This window comes from Eulemur rufifrons, chromosome 4 (assembly GCF_041146395.1).
Source record: "Eulemur rufifrons isolate Redbay chromosome 4, OSU_ERuf_1, whole genome shotgun sequence".
Lineage (NCBI taxonomy): Eukaryota > Metazoa > Chordata > Mammalia > Primates > Lemuridae > Eulemur > Eulemur rufifrons.
Window position 1 is genome coordinate 53,547,878 of NC_090986.1, and position 24,609 is coordinate 53,572,486.

The window sequence follows — 24,609 nt, forward strand, 5'->3', positions numbered from 1 at the left end:
GGTGACAACATCAATAATTCACAGAACCAAGGAGCTTTTTGAGATTGGTTAATTTATATATGTGAATTAGGAAACAAATGAACAATACTTAATATATTCTGACACACTTGAAAATATGCATCACAAAGCCCAGCCTATTAAAAAGTCTGTGCTCACAGTATTTATTATATTTTTTAGATTTTCATTTTTTCTTCTTTTACTAATACATACTTTTTTATTTGAAAAGGAAGTAATCTATGTTTTCTGTTCAGTGTCAAAAGTATTATCCATAGCAACTTAAAAAAAAAGCTTTTTGTATCATAAAAATAAATATGCTCATTGTTAGACAACTGGGAAAACACATGAAAATATGAAAAAAAATGACCCAAATTCCACAATCCAGATATATAAAATTAACAGTGGTTCCTGTTAATTTTTTTCTTTACAGTAATGAAGTTAGGATTATGTTACATATGCAATTTTTTTTTTTTTTTTGGAGACGGGGTCTTGTTCTGTCACCCAGGCTATAGTGCAGTGGCATCATCATAGCTCACTACAGCCTCCACCAACTCCTGGGCTCAGGTGATCCTCCCACCTCAGCCTCCTGAGTAGTTGGGACTACAAGTGCACCACCACACCCAGCTGTTTCAGTAGAGACAGGGCCTTGCCATGTTGCCCAGTCTGGTCTCGAACTCCTGGGCTTAAGTGATCCTCCTGCCTCAGCCTCCCAAAGTGCTGGAATTACTGACGTGAGTCACCCACACCTGGCCACATGTGCAGTTTTCTTTCTTTTTTTTCTTTCACATATGCAATTTTAAATGCTTTTTCCCATGTATCATTGTATTGTAAGCATTTTTTCATGTCACTGTAGTCCATATGGCAGGACTTTGACTTATTTAATCTTTCTCATGTTTTAGGAAATGTTAGGTTGATTACAATTCTAGCTACTTAAAGTAATGCTTTGGTGATACATATTTGCATATGAACCTTTGGTTGTATTTCATATTTCCTGAGTGAATTATTAGGTTAAAGTGTGAACATGGGATTTGTTTTACCAAATTGTTCACTAAAAAGGTTTAACCAAATTTCTTTTCCCTATGGTGATGCTGAAATGTAGGCAAAATCCTTCTCAAATATATGTGAAATATTGTGTGGCACTATGTTGGCCTCAGGAATATCCAGTCTAAATTTGTGTCTTGGACAAGACATCTAGGAGGCTAAGGCACTCTCAGAAGTAATTTAGTAATTTGGATAAACTTCAAGGTGATTCTGGGAGCTATGGGGATCAGTTTAACTCTCTATAGCAAATACTTTTAATGCTTTTCAGCCTTCTCCAGGTGAAAAGGTCTTGGATTCTAGAAACCTAGAACCAAAGCTACTTGTGAAGTGGTTCAATGATTCGAATTGCTTTTCCCTGGATATAATACAGAAGAGTTTTTGATCTTTTAGTATAGGTAAAAAGAACTGGAACAGCTGAAGAGAACATCTTAAAATAGATATTAAAACTGTGTTACTGGAATTAGCCATTATATTTTCTCTTTAATTTTACCTCAACATTGACTGAGTTCATTGGAGGAAAAAGGACTCTGGAGTTATGTTAGAATGAAAAATGACTTGTTAAGTGTGTACCTGCTGTGATGTGTAATCTAGGTTAGACTTCCAAGCCACAATATGATAATTGACTTTTCTAGAGAGGCAGTCGTTTCCTATCAGCTATGTTGTAGCCTTTTTATCCTTTTGAAAACCCTGCTGTGTTTTCAGAAATGAATATTTTCTCTCAACTTCTGTGGACACTTGAATGATAGTGATGCCTCTTTCTGAAACTGTTTTCTCTTGATGACTCTCCTTTCACAAAGTGGGAATTATGGAGAAGGGAGGTCTGGATTCTTGGGTGAATGACAGAAGAGAAGCCTTGGATAATGGGTGGTGTGTTTGTCTTTCTAAGGTTGGCAGAATTACTGTTTTGAAAAAAATGAACAGTTTAAAAGAGGCTGGAGAGCTTTTCCTAATTCTCACCTGTTCCTAACATCTCCTCTCTCACTTTTTTCCACCTCAGACTGAAAAACCTACCACATGAAGAGCTATCAACTTAAAAGTTTTTCTTTAGTACAGTATCAAAGAGCCAGGTCTACTCTTGTCCTCACTGCTATGAAAGCTTCAGTGTTATTTTTGGACCTTTCTTAGATGTTAAATCTGGAGCCCTTGAAGAATAATATTTTCACATCTATGTGTGTTGTGTAGTTGCTGGGGAGATGATCCTTAGGTAGACTCCATAGGTGTGTTTAGTGCCATCATTAGTAGTAATGTTACATTAAATTTCCACAGTCTTTATAACTGGTGTTGACATTAAGGTAAACACAGGTGTGTGAAGTAGAAATGTGGTTGAAGTATATATTTATAAATTATTGGTGGAAAGGAATAATCTGGATTTTAAAACAGAAGTGTGAGCAACATATTACTGTCAGCCACAGATGTGGTTAAGACTAATTTTTGCATTTTCCCCTTAAGGTATAACATTACTATGTCAGTCCATAACTTGTCATTTACTCATTTTGTCAAGCAAATAGTATCATGTCATGGTTTGATATAATGAACAATCTTCAATAGTTACGTACTAAATATATGCTTATGAGATTGAATGATTTTACCTTAGACATAGACTAAACATTTGAATAAATGATGCAATTGGTAATTCATCCTACATACCAGACATTGTCTAATTTTCTTAAAATAGTACTAATTGATGCCTGTCACTTCATGGCAGTAAAGTTTGTCCCAACTATCCTAGCTCCCTGCCTTTCACTTCTTTGAAATCCTCTTATACTTCTTATCTATAATCTTTATGTGGTTTATTTCAGGGACATCTGATTTTTAAAGTGAGCCACATGATGACAAATTCATACATGTGTAGGCTAAGAGAATGTTTAATGGCTGACAATGGTGGAATGTGGAGTAGGGTTTCCTGAATGGTCCTGGACATGCTGCAACATCATTACAAGCATGGCCACTTAAGCATGTAGGTTCCAAGTCTCACCTTAGACCTATTGAATCAGAATGTTGGGAGGCTGAAGCCCTGGAATCTGTTTTTTAAAAGAAAGTCTTGGCATGATTCTCATGTACATTAAAAAGCTGAAAACCAGCCGGTCTAGAGGGTCCAGTTCATGAAAACTGTGTCTGAGTCAAGTGTGTTTACAGGCTTTAATCTCACAGAGTTTCCTCTTGTTGACAATTCCTCATAAGGACCCAGTTAAATGATGTAAATTTAATAGAATCAAATTGTATCAACCAAAGATTATTTAAAAATGTTACCATATATTTGGCTCTGATGACAATAACAAATTGATCCAAGCCTGCTAGCTTGACATCTGATGGTGGCTGTCATGTTCCTAATGACATCAATGGACAGATCTTTGCTCCACTGGCCTGCTAGTTCAAGTATGCTAACCAATGAAAGAAAACAAAATTTGCTAAAAGTCTTGGGCTATAGTTTGTAATCTTTTTCACTGTGTGTAGACCTCTGGGGTTTTTATGTTGCTTTGTATGTTATAATTTATCCAACTTTGCTACTTTACTTGTAAACTAAGTTACTGGGGTAACTGTTTCACATACCTCTTGATAGTCACAGCATTTAGCACAGTGCTCTGAATGCTCTAAATCTATTTTTCGACAGCATGCACTGTCTTCAATAAAAGTTTTGATGCATTGCTTAAATGGGAATATAGAAACCTATGTTCTGTGTTTCTACTTTTTCCCCCCTGAATCCTATGTTCTTTTGAAGAAAAATCTATAAAAGCTTTTTTTTTCCCTCTTTCAATTCCAGAGTGACCCTCTTGACCATTCATCCTAGGAAGTGTCATTAGCAGAAAGCATTGTTACCCATCTATATGTGGCACTCCTTGCTTTTTAGGGAGAAAATAGAATTAGCAAGTTGAGAATCATAGAACCACAGGAAGAAGGGTGAGTTTTTGGTTTGGAAAAGAGCCCTAATGTGCTTTAATACCAGTGGTCCTGTGGAAAGAACTGTTTATATTTAAATATCATCACTAGTTTTGTTCTATCCCAATGCCATAAAGCGTATATTTAGGTAATATAACTAAAGGTCACAAAGTCACATTTAGGTGTGAAAGTTAATATGTCTAAAACTGTATTCTTTTAACTTTTTACTGGGTAAATATTAATATAATCACAAAAGGTGGCTATCAGGTTATTATTTTTAAAGGTGTTCCTAGTTGCTTTCATTTAATAGTTGATTTTATGTTTCTGTTTTCTTCTTGGAGTGCATGTCAGCAAAGGTTACTCATGAACTGGACTGATGTGTATGCAGTTCCTATTTTCCCAAACTGAAAGATAGTAAAGAGCATTGCTGGTGGCTATAAAACAGCAGCACTTCATTTTTTAAGTGTCTTGATTAAGTTAACCAGACATTTAAACAGTACCTCAAGTACCGGTACGAAAGCAATATTTTTGTGTTATAAAGTTTTTTCTTATTTTAATTAAGGATGTTACCCTTATGGTTTTGTATTTATACAAGTAAGCCTAAAAGCCGACAGAATTATCTGAGGATTTTATGTCAGTCATTTTCTCTTCTTTTCTCCCTTTCTCTCAGCAATTTCAATTTAATGGGTAGTCCCTATTTTATAAGTGTATAAGCCAAACAGGCAGGACCTTGAGATAATGTAAACTTTTTAATGATAAACTTGAATTTAATATTAACATTCAAACATCCTGCAAAAGAGTGCTACTTGATATCATCTTTACATTTTTTCACTAGTGTTTATTTCTTTATTTTCCCGTTTTGTTTGAAGTAGACTGTGATTGAATATTCCAGTTTTTAGGAAATTACTAGTGCTTAGATCTGTTCAGATTTTGAATGCTAACCTCTTTAGTGGTTTCTTTGATTGCATGTGTATAAACAAATAACTACGTAATCTCAATTCTTCAGAAGCTAAATCCTGAAATGAAACCTATTCTGACTTTACTGTTTTGATATAGAAACATTCTCAGATCAGTTTTCCAGCTGTTTACTCTGTTAGTCAATATCTCCAGTCCTGTATGGGTCCTTGAATTTGCTGTCATTTCCTCTCCTACTGGCTTCTCTTGCTGGTGGTGAGATAGGTAAGTGTTCTCCAGAAGAGAAGGAATAATGAACTTGACCTTAGCATTTTTCTTTTCTGTCAGTCTTGATTGTACTTTCCAAACCTACATCCCTTCGAGTTTTCTTATTTCTCCCTGCAAGCTAGCTACCCTTACATTGTAATTCTGTTGTGATTCATTACATGTTCTTTTTTGTGAAACATTGCATATAACAATATAAGTTGTAACTGGGCTTATGTACATGCCTATATAATTTTAAAAAACACTGCAAGCCTCTAGCAAGTTAATTAGGGGGGGAAAAAAAGCTAGACTCTCAATGAGGTAGTTTAAGAATATACATATAAAAAAACTATGACCAAAAATGGATCCTTGTGTTGCCGTGTTTTTACCCAAGAGTGACTACTCTTTTCCTGAAAGTTGAGCCCAATTCTAATTTAAAAGGCTGTCTAATTTTAGGCCTTTGAAGGTATATAAAAATGTATCTCTGAGACGTTTATATCTTCTGGATTTTACGTCATGAAATTTATATTTCTTATTTTCCTATCTAGTACTTTTACTTTCTGTATCTTCTGTGCAGTTTTAGATCATAAATCTTGCATGGGCCCTATTCTTATTTCTCTTAAAATTGTTTTTCTATTTTCATTGTCTCTTCTTCTTTTTTTTTAAACATCACTTTTATGGCGTTTTCCTGAAGCAACTCAAACTGGTCTTTGGGAATATTTCATTTGTGTAAATAGATGTTTACTCTTCATTGTGGCATACTGTTCTAAATAGGATTTCAGCCTTATACTTGATTTCTTTGGCATTATTTTTTAAGCATTAGGCCACTTGTCATGCTTATTGTGTCAGAAGTTGACTACATTCTTCTTTTCTTGTCACAGACACTTGAAATGACCCCTTTCAAGATTGATATGAGTTGTTATTGGGGTGATACTTGTGATATTAGAATAACAAAAGAGAGACATGTGGTTAACCAAGTGCAGTGGGCTGGAAACCTCCCTTGGCAGGAAGGTGCATATATAGCAGGCAGTCATAGGAAGGGAGCCCATGCAGGCATTTCCCCAGCTCCTTTCTCTGCAAACTCGAGAGCCCTGTAGTTTTGGGTTTAGTACTAGTAATGATCTCAGGGATGACACTCTGGCCCTAAGTGCCTTAGAAACTTTACAATCCTGCTCAGGATCATACTCACTCATAAGGACCATAAGAAGCATTACTTGTTAGTGTCAAAGGTTGAAGATAGTATTGATAAAAAGCAAATTTTATACCCAAGTATTAGACACTAATGCTTAGTTTGTCCACTATTATTATTTCCTTATTTCTAGGTCAAAGTGGGTAGTTCTAACTCAACAGGCAGCTCAATCTCTAACCTCGCGGTGGGCTCATGGTCATTTATTTGGCCACATTCTCTTTGGCATATACACAGTTCATTTTAGGTTCCTCCAGTTACTTTTTTTCCTTTGCACTAGAGAAAGGACCATCTTGGTGAAAGAAAGGGGATGGAGAATCTGGGATAGTGATTTACACCGTACAGATTTTTAATCTGGATCATCACTGAGGTAGATTCATGAGTATAAAGGTGTGCTTGAGTATGCAAACATGAATGATAAATTTCATTCCGTTCAATAAATGTTTAATTTAACTATGTACCACTTATTCTGTTAGGTGATAATTGTTAACACCTGTCCTTTTATGCTTATAAAAGAGTAGACCTGTTTTCCTGTTTAGAAAATGTGTTTGACCCTTTCTCTGCCCTTTTAAAGATATAATGCTTCAATGAATGGGAGAGAGGAGAATTGGTAATTGAATCTAGCTACTTGAATACAAAACGTTGCCCTACTCTGGGATCTATAAAACTTAGATTTCTGTGTTTTCTTTTTTTTCTAAATAATTATTTTTTCTTTTCAATTGCACTTTGCAGGAAAACTAATTTATTCACATTTTAAAGTGGTCTTATGTTTGTCTGGCGAGGAAATCAGCAAAAGGGTTCTTGAAGCCAGCAATGAAACTGAAAAGTGTCTACTGTCACTCCTGGTGATAAATCAAGCTGATGTTAAAGATGCAGATAGTCATTCTAGTACATTCTTCTTCGTTACTAGAATTGTTTAAGTTAATTAAGCTAGCAAAGTACTTCATTATCTATTATGCTGCATACTAATGGTAAATTTAAAGTTTCACTGTTTTATAATTAGAAATATTTTCTGAAAATCATTTAAGTCTTATATTCATTGTGTTCTAAGTTCATATACTTAATAGTAATTAAAACTATTAATTGGGAGAATATATTTATTGTCCCAAATTATTTTTCTAGTTTGTGTGGTTTACAAAGTCAATAAATTTTAGTAAATGTTTGAAACTACCACGTACAGGGTAACTTTTGTCCATCTTTTTGAGAAAGAGATTAAAACAATATATAATACATTTTTATTAGACTGTCAGGAATTTAATTACATTCGAGTTAGCATTGTAGAATTTTGAATGTACTCTATTAACTAAAATTAAAAAAAGCTCTTATAAATTACTGACACGATTGGTTTTTTTCATTTGCAGCATTTAAATATTAGGACGCTGACGGATGATATGGTAAGGTTATCCTCAACATTTTCTTTGTTATGAATTTTAACTATGTTATGTTGGTGGCATGCTTACTAACACCTTTTAAATTGCTAAAAGCTGCACGTATTGGAAATGTACTGTTTTTATAGTGCTAAAATAAGAGGCAGAACTGCTAAAACGCATTAAATTGTTGCTTTTAAGTTGTGAAAGGGAATAGTTGATATGTTAATTTAAAAAATTTGTTTAATTACAAATTGTTAGTCAACTTTGAGTCATTCAAATCAGCTCTCATTCTTTGGGAAGGAATTTTATACTTCAAAAAGAGGTAGGAAAAATAGCTAAAGACGTGTCAGCTTCTCAGAAATATGTAGTTGCTAATTAAAGTAAACTAGACTAAAATATCATGCATATATTTTTTAAATTTTTGCTTAAAAATGAGAAAACTAGGCATGCTTTACTATATGTTCTTCATGTTGAAAATAATAGGGCTTCTTAAAAGTAATTAACACTTTATAGATTATAGCTTCTTACAGAGTCAAGTTTTTCTGAGAAATTACAAATCCTTGCATAGTTAAGTTTTCTCTGAGAAATATATTTTTGAATGTAACTTGTGGTTAATAGTAAAGGAATAATAGCAAGAACAACAACAAACCCAAATAAGCAATTACACCAAAAATATGTAAGCATGATATAGAGGAAAAAGCATCGCATTTCCCTGACCACGTTTTGAATTCAGCTTTATCATCTATCAAGCACAAAACAGGGTAACTAGACCATGATAAACACTCAAAAAATGTTTAGCACCTATGATCCAAAGTTCCATCTTAGGCACCTGGGTAAGGTGGACTTGCAAAGATGAATGAAACATAGATCTTGACACGAATGATTTGAAAAATTGAATTAGAATATTGGTATGTTTTATTCCTCTGAATACTGTCTAAGAAAAGGATATGTATGTAATTTTTTGGATAACATTTACTTTTCATATACTAACATTTAGAAAATGGTAGCAATACAGACCACTTATTTGGATTACGTAACTTACTTCTCACCTTGCAAGGTAGATGTTGTCTTTATTTTATAACTGACAATGTTAAGCTCAGACAGGTTAGATAAGTAGCTTGCCCAAATGTGCCCAGCTGACAAGCGGTGCAGCTGTAGCTTGAATCTTGTTCCACGTAGTTCCAAATCCCATACACTTACTGTGCTGACTTAACCTAGCCTGCAAATGGCTTCTTAAGGCGGATAATAAAACCATCTGCAATTTTTATATTTGAATTTTTATAAGAATGTACTATGGTATATTTGTTACAGCTTTGATATATAATTCATGTAGCATCCAATTCACTCATAATTCAGTGGTTTTTAGTATATTCAGAAGAATTGTACAATGATCGGCTGTAATCAATTTTAGAACATTTTCATCAGCCTCCAAAGAAACCTCACATTTATAAATAGTCCTTGTCCATTTTACCTCAACTCCCTCAGCCCTAGGCAACCACCAGTCTACTTTCTGTCTCTATAGATTTGCCTATTCTGTACATTTCATATTAATGGAGTCATATAATATGTGGTCTTTTGTGATTGACTTCTTTCACTTAGCATAATGCTTTCAAGGTTCATCCACATTGTTGCATGTATCAGTACTTCATTCACTTTTATTGGTGGATAGTATCCTGTGTGATGATATTTTTGAGGTTTGTTCATATTTTATGGACACTGTATTTTTTCCCCTTTCACTCAGACTCTGCCCTTACTTTCAGTATATGACTGTCTTTGCACACTGCCAACCCACAATCTTTACCCTAAATTTTAGAAACAAAATCATAGAGTGGCTTCAATGGGCTATTCCAGAAGTTGTGTTGCTTTGTCTTATATCAATAATTGGGTTCCTCACTGAAGACTTTCTTAATTCTTTCTCTATCCTGCCCGCATTCCTCACCTTTCCCCTTATCCTTGCAACTGGCCTTGGTAAAGTCAAAATTTTTAGATTGTTACCATAGTGTCAAGTATATATTTTTAGTAGTGTATCACTTACTGTCTTTCTTACTAGTTTGAACCTTTTGAAGGCAGGGACGATATGTTATTATTAATACTTCTAGTACCTGGAATGTTGTCTGGCACATGGTAAGCATGTTAAAATTTTCATTGAACAAGTGAAAGAGTCACTACTTTTATAACCTGCCTGGTATTGGATCTAGGCCTGGCCTGGCCCTCGTCAAGCTTCCTAGAGATGGAGTCTTGCCTTTTGCACAGGGTATGGAAGCTGTGACATGGATCTTCTGTCAGTCTTTCTGACCACCTGTCTGGATCACTGAATGTTGCCTTACTTCTGCTTTCCTCTTAGATGTACACATGACCATCTCTCCTGATTTCCTCATTGGCCCTCTTCACATGGACTTGCTGACTAAACTGGTGTCTCCTCATCTCACTATTCTCTTCTGATCTTATGCTTCAGCTTGTCCCTTGAGTAGGCCAGGGGTTAATCTAGGGAAGGATCAAGTAGGTCGTCTAATTTAGGCAGCTGGATGCATTATTGTAGAGGTTTGAGAATAAGCATGGCTGTCTTTAAGAGGAGACACTAAAGAATAAATTCTGTCTTACTCATTGTTGACTGATGCAATGTGGAAGGAGCATTAGATTTAGAACCGGAAGATTCTTGTTGAAATACAGAAATTTACTACATCTTAGCTCTGTGACCTTGACAAATCAATGATTTATTTCATTTTTCACTTATTTGTAAAGCAGGACTAATTATGCCTCCTCTCCTTTCCTCTTGGGTTTTGGTGAGTTTCACTAAGGGTGAAGTATGTTGAACTGCTGCATTCAGTTCTGCCTTTTTTTTTTACCCCTTTAAAAAATATTTCCTGATGTATGGACAGAGAGGTGGTGGCGGTGTGACACCTTTGGAGCTGAGCCTCCCAGGGGATGTGTAGAGATCAGTACAAAGCTGTGAGAAGTGAAAGGGTAGCTGGATATTTTGAGGGCTCTTTAAACTATTTCTGGTATGTTAGAGCTCTGGGAAGCATTTTCCACTGATGCTTTGATATGTGCTGGCAGTATGTTTTCTAATTAAAATTTGCCATCTCATAACACAAACATTGCATGTGTGCTTTTAATTTAGAATTTCTTAATGGGAATGGCCTTTTTTTGGGCAGAACTTGAGAGAGGCATATAAGAATAGCCTTGTGCTGTAGTCATACATTTGAATAACAGTATTTTAGAGATACTAAATGGAAACATCATGGGAAACATTAATGTTAAAAACACGTCTCTTTAAGTTCTGTTAAAGGCCTGCAAAAGTACTTCACATTTCAAGGTTACTGCTTGAGTTACTATCAGAATTGAATTTCACAGGACACTGTCTTGTTAAAGTAATAAAGAATTACTATAGTGTTGTGGTCCCTAGGCATAGTTAATAGACTACACATAGTGTTTATTTCACAAGTATCTGGGCATTCTCTATGTATAAAGTGCATTTCAGGTACTAGGGTAATATAAAGGTGAAGAAATCATTTTTAGTTTATAACCTTCCGTTGTTTATACCTGGATTGAAAAGAGGCAAAAAGGTTAGAGGAATTAGAGTGAGGGAAGGTAAGGTGGAAGAGATAAGTTGAAAGAAATTAAATGTAGATGTAACAATGCTTAATTATCCATCAAGTGTGCACTGAGTGTTTTTGGAGTCTAGGAGTTGTTTTTGACTTGTGCTTTCTCCTTTGTCCTTTACAAACATTTGTCTGCAGCACGGTACTTCTACTGATCTTCTCCATCTCTTTGTTTATCTCACGACAGCCAGCTTTACAGTTGTAATCCCTTGTTTGGTCAGCTCCAGTGGTTTTCATACTTTTTTTTGAGTAGGACCCACAGTAAGAAATACATTTTATTTTGTAGCCCAGTATACATAAACCCCCAAACTCTGTTTTTCAGTTGAAACAAAAGTTTAATAACCAATATTTAACATTTCGAAGCATAATGAACTCTGATCTTTTCTTTTTTATTCCTTTCCAGTTTTCTTCACTCCTTTCCATTTCATTAAAAAAAATGGTGGTCTAATCCACTAAATTGATTTCATGACCCACACAGAAACTAGAGGAAATGATGAGGTCTTTCTTTTGGCATCTGTTCTTTATTGCACATAGTTATATGTAGGAAAGCTAGGTTAGAGTGCCAGCCCTGCCACTTGTTAGTTGCATGACTTTATGTAAGTTATATAGCTTTTGAGCCTTGGTTTAGGGTTTAAGGGATAAATTAAGTAAAAATGCTTGGTAAACCATGCATTCATGATATTGTATGATTAGTAACATATACTTTTTAAAATTGAAGTATGATTTATGTACAGTATAATGAACTAGTTTGAAGGGTGCAATCTGAATTTTGACAAATGTGTACAATTATGTATACACTACAGTTATGATATGAAACATTTCCATCATCCCAAAAGGTTCCCTTTGTGCCCATTTGCAGTCAGTTCTCTTCTCCCATCTGGCTCTTGACAAACACTTATCAGCATTCTGAACTATAGTTCAGTTTTCAGATTTTCATTTCATAGATGAAATCACACAGTATGTTGCCTTTGTGTCTGGCTCCTTGTTTGGTTTATCTATTCAACAGTTTGGGTTGTTTCCAGTTTTTGACTATTACGAGTAAAGTTGCTATGAACACTTAAAAAAAAATTTAATTTTTTGTAGCGACAAGGTCTCACTTTGTTGCCCAAGCTGGTCTCAAACTCCTGGCCTCAAGTGACCCTCCCACCTCAGCTTTCCAAAGTTCTAGGATGAGAGACATGAGCCACTGTACCCAGTTAAATGAATTTTTTTTTTTTTTTTTTTTTTGACAGAGTCTTGGCTTTGTTGCCCAGGCTAGAGTGAGTGCTGTGGTGTCAGCCTAGCTCACAGCAACCTCAAACTCCTGGGCTTGAGCGATCCTACCGCCTCAGCCTCCCAAGTAGCTGGGACTACAGGCATGCACCACCATGCCCGGCTAATTTTTTCTATATATATTTTAGTTGGGCAGATAATTTCTTTCTATTTTTAGTAGAGACGGGGGTCTCACTCTTGCTCAGGCTGGTCTCGAACTCCTGACCTTGAGCGATCCACCCGCCTTGGCCTCCCAGAGTGCTAGGATTACAGGCGTGAGCCACCTCGCCCGGCCTAAATGAATTTAATTATCTGAATTTGTGTCTAACTTGCAAGTCAGGTAACATAGCATAAATCATTAGCTTAAAAAAAAATAAGAGGCCAACCTAGAAGAATTATTTAAAATAATTTTATCTTATTGTCCTAGTAGGATATAAAGCTTTCTGTACTACAATTTAAATTTATCTTCCATATTCATTAACTTTTTATATTTTCCTTGGTAAGTTAAAAACAATGAGTGATAAATCAAAAAGTATAACCTTTTTTCACCATGGTTTTTCTGTAAAACTATATATTCGAAATATACTCTTCTATATAAAGTATACATACCAGGACTGGGACAACTGAATGTAAAGTACATCAAAGCAAGTTCTATAAGATTTAAACTATTTACTAAGTCAGGTGGGCCTTTTTTAGCCCATTAATGAGTTAATTAGGACTTCCTTTCTTTAGATTTTCAGTAGTAACACTTAAGTACTATCTTAGAATCTTTGAATATTTATGGGATAGTTTAGAGAGCTCCTCCTCAAATCAGTAGAAATTTGGGAACAAAATCAAGAGCTCTCAGAGTTGAATATACTAAGATGTAGTAGGGTGTGCCAACTTGTTTATTCATTCTTTTGACCACTTAATCATTAAACATTTGTTGAGTGCCTAGTCCTGTTGTAGGAATACAAAGATGGTTAGGAATGTCTCTGACCTCTGGGTACAGTGGAGAAACAGAAGTGTACACAATCAGTAGTTATAATGTGATAGAGACTGAAACAGTATATAGGGTTCAGTGGAAGTAGTGAGGTCAACTTGATTTTAAGCAAGACTTCACAGTGAAGGTGACTTTTCAGCTGAGTTTTGAAGGGTAAGTTAGAATCCAGGCTGGCAGGAGTTGGTGTAGTTTTTTTTACTCTGTAATAATTTTACCTTTGGGATATCAGTGGAATGGAAGCATGTCAGGTTGGCAGGTAGAAAGCAATTGTTGATGTGTTGATGTCTTCTGATAATTTTTGTGTATCAGTGATATTGGTCTATGCCTTTTAAAAATACAGTATAATATTTACAGAGCTAATTTTTATCTCCTTTCAAGTACATAATATTAATAATATTTGGATATATGCAATTAGAACTGTACTTTGAGTTGATATGGGCAGATATAATTTAGGCATTTCTTGAATATTAATTTTTTTTAGTGATTTTTGTGCTTCTTTTTTTGAATGACTATTTTTCTTACTAGCTTATGGTATTACAATACAGAAATTCATGCTTGCTTTTAGTGTAGGGGACTGCTCCATGAATTATCAGTGTTGGGAAGAGTCTGGGTTGTCTTATTGAATATGTAAAAGGCATAATACCTGGCATTCTCCTTGATATGCTATGTTAATTATTTCTTATTTAAAATATTGTTGAGCAAGATTTAACAGGGCAAGGAGTGATGGCTGGTATTCCAGGCCTAGAAGATAGGAAGCTAATCATTAGTTTACTCACTTAACAAATATTTATATTATGTCTACCACATGCTTAGAACCATGCTAACTTCCAGGGGTGGTTTAATGAATAAAATGATAGTCCCTGTTCTCAAAGACTTAAAGCTTACTTCAGTAAGCATACATGTTCACAGACAGTTTTAGAATTGTGTACATACTATGTAATGGCAGGCACTAGGTTTGTGAGCATCTAACCCAATCTTGAGGAGTCAGGAAGGGTTCCTACATGAGCTGTAGTTCAAGCTGTGAGCTGAAGATTGAGTTGAAATGAGCCTTGTAAAGGGGATGGGATATGAATTATGGGTGGGTTCTAGGCACAAGGAACAGCATGTGCTTGTTTGGAAGATTCTAGATTATTCATTACATCTAGATCACACAGTGTAAGTTGGTGGAGTGGTGAAGAGATTGTCTGGAGAGGAAGTAAGGTTCAGATCCAGATGGACCTTTGAGCCAAGATAAGATTGAAATGTTATCATTTTTAGTAATGAGGAGCTATTGAAAGGGTTTAAGCATGGAAGTGAAGGACTTGATTGCACTTGCATTTTCAGTTAGATGAAAATGGTGTCAGTCTAGAGAATTGCTACAGAGTAGTAGGGGTGGGGGGCAGTGAAGACATAGAGGATGGTGAGGAAGCTGTAGCAGTTATCTAAATGGCCTGAGCTAGGGTAGTGGCAGTCAGAACAGAGGATGAATTAAGAAGGTACAGTCTACATGGTTTGATTTATTTATTAATTTTTGTTAAAATTATTACAATTCAAATCACCTTTCAGTTGAGCTGAATCATAATGAATTCATATCATCAGTTAGTACCTCTTGCTTCTCTCCCCATTGAAGTCCATTCATTCTTCTAATCTGACATTCTCTCAACTCCTCCAGGCTTCCCAAACCCTCCTACTTTGCCCTTTGGAACTCAAAGCCTGTCATCATCTTTGAACGTTCTCTTTCCTCGTTGCTCTACTTGAAACCTGGATGTTCTTTGATGGCTTTATCTTCCTGGTGGCTTCTTCCTTCAAAAGCTTCCAGATCTCTTTGAAGCACAAACCATCAGAGTATACAACCTGTTACATTCCTCCTTGTTGCTGATCTCAACTTTAGGTCTTCTACTTGCTCCCACTGATTCCCTGAAGGTAATCTTGAGTACTTTCTTCTTTTCCCTCACTATTTCTACTATTCTTTCATATCCACCTACCAGTGGCTCTTAACCTGTGGTCCATGGACCACCAAATATGCTGTGGTAGAATTCATGGTGTCTACTTAGTATTTTTTTCAACTATGCATATAGCAAAAAAGAAAAACAAAACTATTAGCATACCAAAAAAAAAACACAGTAGTATTTGACCTGTGACTTTATCACTAACAGAAATCACAGATATTTTCAAAGCACATTAGTTACTGAAGATATTTTAAAATATGGTTTATATTCAACACTATGTTGAAAATTAGACTTACCATTAACCCTTGTTATTTAATGCACTAATGAAGAACATTACTATGTTAAACTTTGTTAATATTTTGATAACCCCATTTTACTTTAGTTCTTTGTAATTATATATTTTATTTTAGGAATTTAAAAGTATTCTATGAGGAGTTCTGTATTAATCGTTTATTGCTATATGTTATAACATTTCTCGAAACTTAGTGGCTTCAACCAATAACAAACACTTAACATATAAGTTTCTTGGGTCAGAAATTTGGAAACAGCTTAGCAGGATGGTTTCAATTTGAGGTTTTTCATGAGCTAGTTTATAATCAAGATGTCAGCTCAGGCTGTAGTCATCTGAAGCCTCGGTGGGACTGGATTATCCATTTCCGAGGTGGCTCACTCATATGACCTGCAAGTTGGTGCTGCCTGGGGTCACGTTGAAGAGAGGCCCCAGTTATTCCCTGCGCAGGCATCTCCATTCACTGCTCCATGACATGGCAGCAGGCTGTAGAATACATATTGCATGTTGTAACTTATTTTCAACTTATTTCTTTCAATTAAAGAAATTTTAAGATCATAATTGTGTTTCTCATTTTATAAATACTATGTGAAACCTAAATGTGAACAAATATGCTAAGTAGATCAAATATTTTTTGGGAGGTACACAGTAAGTTTTCTTTTCAAAGATATCTCTGGCTAAATAACTTATAAATGTCATTAAAATACTAATTAAGAGCTGGAAAAGCCCATTCGTAGCATTGAAGAATATTGAAATTAGAATGCAGTAGTAGGTGGGACGGTAGGAATTGTTACTGGGTAGTAATACCATGGAGCTTAAAACTGGGATGGTTAGTTTATCACACATGAAAGAATGGTCACTTTTTCTCTCTCCGATGATACATCTTATGTAAGTACCATACTAGACAAACCATCAACTGTCTTAGTCACTGTGGTGGCCAGTCTCTAAATGTCTAAGTATCTAAATGTCTCTAAGTTTCTAAGTGACTAAATGTCACCAACATTTAGTAAAGACCATGGAACCGGGAGGCATACTGCTTAGCTGTTAACATGTCCTGTCTCGTGTAATTTTTATGGCAGCCTCACAAAGGTTCTCTGATGTACCCTCTTTCCAAAGCCTCTCTTAAGATATTTCTTCCACTCCAGAATTAATCATTCATTCCTTTTACGAGTTCACCTGGCTTATGATTTTCTTGGGGGCATTTACAATATTTTACCTTAAATTATAATTCTGTATCATATATCAGCAGGGATGGCAGGGATGTATTTTATTATCTAGTAATTGCTCATTCATTCACAGCTTTAGCAAGTATTAATTGATTCACTGCTAGCTATCTGCCAGGACCTCTGCTATAGGCTGAATATACAACAGTGACTATAACATTAATAGTTTTCTGTTAGTGTGTAACAAGTTACCCCAAAACTTAAATGACTTAAGACAGCAAACATTTATCATCTCATACAGCTTCTGTGGGTCAGGAATTTGGTAGTTGTTTTATCTGAGTGGTTCTGGCTTGGGGTCTTTCATGACTTGCAATGAAGATGTCGGCTGGGGCTACAGTTGTCTGAAGGCTTGACTGGGGCTTCTAAGATGGCTCACTCACATGGCTGTTGGCAAGGGGCCTGTTTATCTTTTGGTGGGAGGCCTCAGTTCTTTGTCATGTGGGTCTCCCTTTGGGAATTCTTGAGTGTTCTCATGAACTGGCAGCTGGCATACCCTACCCCAAGTGGGAGCAAAAAGCTGTAATGTCTTTTATGATCTAGTCTTGGAAATCACACTCCACAATTTCCACGATATCCTATTGGTTACACAAGTCAGAGGATCACTGGGGAGCCATCTCAGAGACTGGCTACCACAGTGATTAAGACAGATGATAGTTTGTCTAGTATGGGTCTTATATTTTAGTTGGAAAGAGATAGAGTTAACAATTACAAAATAAATAATTACAGTTTTTATAAGTCATTTGAAAGGACATATGAAGAGAATATACTATGTGCTGTGATAGATAATGGAGTGGGTACATGTGCTACTTTACAGTGGTCAGGTAAGTCATTTTAGGCTTTTTAACCCAAAGCTGAAAAGTTAGTAGTGGTTTTATTTCTTGTTAGCACCTCTGTGATAGATTCTATCATTAAGGGTTTAAGTAGCTTGGCTGTGGTAACCCAGCAAGCAAGTGGCTGGCCAGGATTCAGAAGTCAGACTCTGGAGCTATGTTTTTAATTAGCAAGTTGCCAGGTTAGTAATAAAGATAATTAAAAAGCCAAGCTATTTTAGCTGTTAGGTTTTTGCCTCCTCTTAAATATAAGATTGCATGAAAATTGATAGATAATTTTAAGCAATATATTTTATTCTACATTTCTGGCATGCATTCAGATAGAATTGATTCTATAATTAGAAGGAACTTTTATTTGCTTAATAATTCTCCTGGATTGCATGAAAATGCTATTCTCTTCTGGCTTCTAATGAAGTATGTTTATGATCATACATAGTTCACATACTTGTGAAATTGTAAGATGACTAATAATTACAATATCTTCTTTTACTTTTAAATAAAAAAACCCTGCACTTCTCTGTTGCTATTTAAAATGTTGTAATATTGAAAACCCCAAACACTGAGTTTTCACTATTTCAGTGTTATAGTATAGCTAAAAACCCAGATAGTATTTTTAGAGCCTGTTTTTGTTTAATTAATTTTATTTAAACTGTCATTACTGATTATCAGTGTGATTACTCAGTATGAGATAATACTCAGTAGGGTGCTCATTTAACTTTCCCTGAAGATAAGTGATATTAATTTATAAAACTTAGTACACCCCAGACACAGTCAAAGCCATATTAATTAAGTGTGGTGTACCACTTCCAAATAGCATTATAAAAGAATTTCCTTAGTCTTGTGTGTGTTTAACCAATTCTTAAACAAAGGTGAATTGTTTGTGTACTTCACCTGTCTAGGTTGTGTTTGTAGCTCAATTTTAAGACAAGAATTTCATATAAAATTATGAAATTTTTATATGAAAATAAAAAGTATGTAAATTATAACCTGACCCCAGGCAAATTGCCAAATACAAAATAACTAGCTTACGGACAATATTAGGGGGATTTCTATCATGTTATTAAGTATCAAAAGTATTTTTAAAGTTTACTCATGTGTTGTGTTATGCCTTGTTTAAAGCAAATTGCATGTGCAATTCCGTAAAAGATAAATTAGGAGTGATTTTTCCATTTGTGAGTGGAGTCATACTAGCATCTCTTTAATATATGAAACTTCTTTACAACATTTAAAATGATTTGATAGTAAAGCTCACTTTGCACTTATCTTTGTAATAGTGCCCAAATTTTGTAGAATCTACCTAGAGTGCTCAATAGAGCATTACATACCCGGGAATGCTTTTACTTTAAGCCTGAAATATTCAATAGATTTCAATTTACTGTTCTCATATAGGAGGAAGGATTGTATTTATTTTTCTTCTATGGCTCTTTCCTTATTTTGTCTTTCAATCCTTTCTAATCAGGGAAAATAAATAAAAGCATTATATTGAAAGTATGAAACATTGATTGATCGTTTTATGTCTCATATTACTATCTGGACCTTTGTAGATTTAGAAGCTTGAAGAGGGATATGCTAATTTTTTCTATCTTCCCTTTAGCCATCTATGCTATTGGTAATGTGCAAATTTGTTTTCCATTTGGGTAAAATCCAATCTTCCTCCAGAGTTTTAGGTGCTAAGAATATGGGGGAGGTGTGATAATTCTATTTTATTAATATTTTTACAAACTATGTTATTTATTGGTATAAATGCTGTTTTATTCCTGAAAACATAATGGACTGACTTTTTTCCATTGTGCTATCTTATAAGCTAAATACTATGAAATTTTTAACGTATAAAAGTGTTTTGGAGCTTGTCCTTTATGATTTAGACATGAGGTTTCCTCATTGTAAGGATTAAACAAATGTATTCAATCTGATGCTACATTTAAACTCTTAGCCCAGTGCCTAACACATACAAAGGGCTCAGTAAATATTAACCATTGTAATTTTTATGCGAGATTAGAGATTTATTTTAAAAAGTTTTGGTGTTTGGTGAAAACTAAAATTTTATGATATTTTCTGTCACTGATAGAGCCATTAGGTTATGTATTTACAAATTAGCCTGTGAAGTACTTAAGCCTACTATTTCCATTTATTGATGTGTTTACATTTATAATATTGATGTTACATTAATGGTGTTTTGCTTAATTTCACTTCATTATAAGTTTGGCATATTAATTAAGTTGCACTTTTTTTTTTTTTTTGGTGTGTAAAGAGGTAAAGAGGAGTCAGGATAGTTTCTACGCTCAGGACTTGGTCCTACCTGTACAGAAATCATGGCAATGAAGTAGTGACTCAGGAGATAAGTAACCTGTCCCATTTCCTAAAACAATTCTTTTGGTGTCTCCTAGTTATTTTAAATACCAAAAATTAGGGTACAAATGTATATAGGGACAGTAACTTCTGGGCATATATTTTTGTGGAGATAATTTTATGTTTCTGCGTTGTTCCAAAGTAGGGAATGTTTATGGTGGTGAGTGAGATGCCACTCTTCTTTGTTTTTATAATATATTTTACATACCTCCTTCTACATATTCTGTATAGCTGTGTAATTACCTGTTTATGTACTTTTCTCCTCCATTTGATTGTTAATTATTTAAGGTAAGTCCTATATAGCTCATTCATCTTTGTATCTCCAGCATCTAATAAAGTAAACTCTCCATGGCTCTTCATTTCTTTTTGTAGATCTGGGATTCCATCTAATATCATTTCCCTTCAGCCTGAAAAACTTTTTTTACACTTTTTGTAGTATGGTCTCCTGGAGATAGATTCTCTTTGCTTTTGTCTGTCTGAAAGTGTCTTTATTTTGCTTCTACTTATATAGGGTATTTTCACTGGATTTAGAATCTCAGGATGACAGTATCTGAAAGTGTTTTTATTTTGCTTCCATTTGTAAAAGGTATTGTTATTGGATATAGAATCCCAGGATGACAGTACAGTTGATTCTTGAACAACACGGGTTTGAACTGCACAGGTCTACTTATATGTAGATGTTTCTCAAAAAGTAGATTGGAAAAATTTTTGTAGATTTGTGACAATTTGAAAAAACTTGCAGATAAACCACATAGCCTGGAAATAGTGAAAAAATTAAGAGAAAGGTATGTCATGAATGCATAAAATATATGTAGATACTAGTTTATCTTATCATTTGCTACTATAACATACACATAACTCTGTTCTAAAAAGCTAAAATTTATCAAAACTTGTGCAGACTGGCCGGGCACGGTGGCTCATGCTTGTAATCCTAGCACTCTGGGAGACCAAGGCGGGTGGATTGTTTGAGCTCGGGAGTTCGAGACCTGCCTGAGCAAGAGCAAGACCCTGTCTCTTCTAAAAATAGAAAGAAATTAGCTGGACAACTAAAAATATATAGAAAAAGTTAGCCGGGCATGGTGGCACATGCCTGTAGTTCCAGCTACTCAGGAGGCTGAGGCAGGAGGATCGCTCGAGCCCAGGAGTTTGAGGTTGCTGTGAGTGAGGCTGACACCACGGTACTCTAGCTCGGGTGGGCAACAGAGTGAGACTCTGTTTCAAAAAAAAAACAAACAAAAACAAAAAACTTGAGCAGATTGAAGATGGTGCCATTCACAGTCACGAAATGTAAACAAACAAAAATGCGGTGTTAAAATATAACTATGTACAATTAACTGTAGTGCACACTGTACTACTGTAATAATTTCATAATCACCTGCTGTTGCTGTTGCCAGGGGCTCCAGTGTTGCCAGTATCCACTTAAAATGCTGTGTAACACTAATCATCTTTGTGTGAGCAGTTCATCTCTCCAGTAAATTTTGTATTGCAGTAAAAAGTGATTTCTCATGGTTCTCGTGTATTTTTCATCGTGTTTAGTGCAATACTGTAAGCTGTGAATAATACCATGGGACCCATACTAAGTGTCACTAGTGATGCTAGAAGTGCTCCCAATAAGCAGAGAAAAGTCATGACATTACAAAAAAAATTGCTTGATGTGTCCTGTAGATTGAGGTCTGCAGCTGCAGTTGCCCTCCATTTCAGACAGTTTGAAACAGATCCTGTAAACAGATGTGTAAAGTTACGGAATTGATAAATACAGTATAGTACTGTAAATGTACTTTCTCTTCGTTACAATTTTCTTAATGTTTTCTCTAGCTTACTTTATTGTAAAAATTCAGTATATAAATACATATAACTTACAAAATATCTATTAATTGATCTGTTTATGTTATTGGTAAGGCTTCTGGTCAATAGTAGGCTATTAGTATTAAGTGTCTGGGGAGTCAAAAGTTATACATGGATTTTTGACTATGCACGGGGTAGGCACCCCTATCCCTTGCATTTTTCGAGTCAACTGTACTTTCAGCACTTTATTTTTTATTTTTTAATTTAATTTAATTTTATTTTTTTGCCCTCTTTAGCTTTCCTGTATACTTACAGCACTTTAAAGATGCCATTCCATGTCTTTTTTTTTTTTTTTTTATCTGCCTTATTGTGAGTTGACATTCCATTGTCTTTTGCCACCATTGTTTCTGGTGAGAAATTCCCTGTAATATTTTCATTTTTCTCCTGTATATAATGTATTTTTTTTCTTCTGACTGCCCCTTTATGTTTGCCCTTTATTTTTAATTTTCAGCAGTTTGACTATGAAGTGCTTAAGTGTATGGATTTTTTTTTAATGTATTTTTATGGGTTTTCCTGAGCTGCTTGGATCTATGAGTTGAGAGATATATATGTATGTGTATGTGTATATATATAAAAATTAATTTTCAAAAGTTCTCAGTCATCTCCTGAAGTATTTCTTCACCACTTCCATTCTCTATCCTGCTTTTGAACCCCAGTTACACTTGTGTTACAATATTTGATGTTGTATCACCGATTTTTCTTGCTCCATTCTTTTTTTTCTTTTTCTTTTCTCATTATTTTTTCTCTTTGTGTTTCAGTTTGGATAGTTTCTATTGATCTGTGTTCAGGTTCACTGATTCTTTCCTCAGCTGGGTCCAGCTGAGGAAAGTCCATGTAATGAGATCTTCATTTTTGATATATTCTTCATTTCTAATCAATCTGGAGGGCTTTTTTTTTGTTTGTTTCTGTGTCGTCGTTGCTGAAATTCCCCATCACTTGTGTGTGTGGTGTTTACTCTTTTCATTATGTCCCTTAGCATTTTTATCACTCTTATAAACTGCCTGTCTGGTAATTCCAACATGTGGGCCATCTCTAAGTCTGCTTTTTAAATTATGGGCCATGTTTTCTTGCTGCTCTGTGTGTCTAGCAATGTTTGATTATATGGTGGACATTTTATTTAAGTGGAGTAGAAATGGAAGTAAATAATATTTCTATCCAAGAAAGGACATGCCCTTCCTCTTTCAGGCTGTTGAGTCGGGGACTGGGTCCGTTTAATCTCTAGTTGAGCTGCATCTGGGCTTTGTTGTTGCTTTAGTTTGATTCATCTCATCTGTGGCTTCACATATTTTGAGGACTTGGGATCTGAGCATTAATGAGAATCTGGCAATCTACTTTTTGGCTTTACAAATAAGCTACTAGCTTTCATAACCATAGGATATTTCTTTCTGCTTTAAAGTTCTGATGCCCATTTTTTAGGGTTTATGTAGAATTCTCTTTTTGTTTTCAGTTCTACTTCTGGCTCTCTGTTTCTTCAGGAAATCTCTCTCTGACCTCATAGTCTTCCTCCAGCCTTCGGACATCAGCTGTCATGTACTCTTTGAAGGCCCAGAACGTGTCCTGGGGATTTCTCTTAGGACTGCAGCCTAGTCCACAGCCTTTGGAGGGCAGCTATTTGCGATTGGGAGAGGCTTCTCATGCCTTGGGTGGGTCTCACTCAGATTTCCTGTTCTGTTCTCAGCCCTTGACATACTAGCCACATGCTGTTGGTGAATACTCAAAAGAAAAAGAGTTGGTATGGGGTGCAGACTTGCTGTGTGGGTGGGGCTTCATGATTGGAGCTCTTTGGAATTCTAATCTCTTGTGCCTGCACCCATGCAGCTGTCAGTAGTCATTAAAAATTTGGCTGACTTATTCTTCCCCAACTGTTAGTCTGGGATAAAAGCAGCTTGCTACTTCCTGGTATTTAATTATATGTTTCTTTGTATCCTCAGCTTTCTGATGGGTTAAAAACAATACAAGAGTAATTTTATGGGTTTTGCTTGTTTTGATTGTTAGGATGACAGAGTGGTGTTTTGTGACTACTTCCTAAATCCTATAGGAAGCTGTTACATTTTTAGTACTTTAACATTTAGACCATGTTACATGGACCATGAGTGAGTGTAGTACATAGTATTTTACCTAGGCATTATTATCATAGTAAAATTAGAGACCTGTTTTTAAAGATAATATCTTTATATCTCATTATTTGAAGAAATCCTATTTCTTTAGTGAATTCAATAATCAATACTGTGACATATTGTTCTTTTAAATTGAAACTTTTAGGTGTCAGATTTCTCTAATGGCTATACTAGCTCTGTCCAATAGAACTTCTGTGATGATGGAAGTGTTCTATATGTACTTTGACTAGTATGGTAGTCACTAGCCACATGTGGCTCTTGAGCACTTGAAAATGTGGCTGGTTCAACTAAGTCACTGAATCCTGATGTCTTTCAGTTTAATTTAATCATCATGCATAGCTAGTGGCTGACATAACGAACAATACAGGTAAACACATTATACATATTATGGTAAAAATAGTAGCTCAATAATGTATATGGCAATGATGAACAATTCACAGAATCATTGATTTTGCTGTTTAAGCGTTCTTCTATTCTTGATATCTGCTTTAAGACTTTTTGCGTTTTTGATTGTTGAAACATTGCATGAGTTAAAATGTACTAATCTTGGCTCTTTGTGAAGAA

The 24,609-nt window shown here is 35.2% G+C and overlaps 1 protein-coding gene across 4 annotated transcripts in view; it reads left to right on the forward strand.

Moving 5' to 3' along the window:
* The window catches only part of DIAPH3 (diaphanous related formin 3), a 464,837-nt gene that overhangs the window by 24,518 nt on the left and 415,710 nt on the right, over positions 1-24,609 (forward strand). The window contains exon 2 of one of the 4 annotated variants that reach the window (XM_069467186.1): positions 7,621-7,653. The exons of the other annotated variants lie outside the window; for them this stretch is intronic. Within the exon in view, the coding sequence (XP_069323287.1) occupies positions 7,621-7,653 (33 nt within the window). The remainder of the gene's footprint in view (positions 1-7,620; positions 7,654-24,609) is intronic. 4 annotated transcript variants of the gene reach the window in all.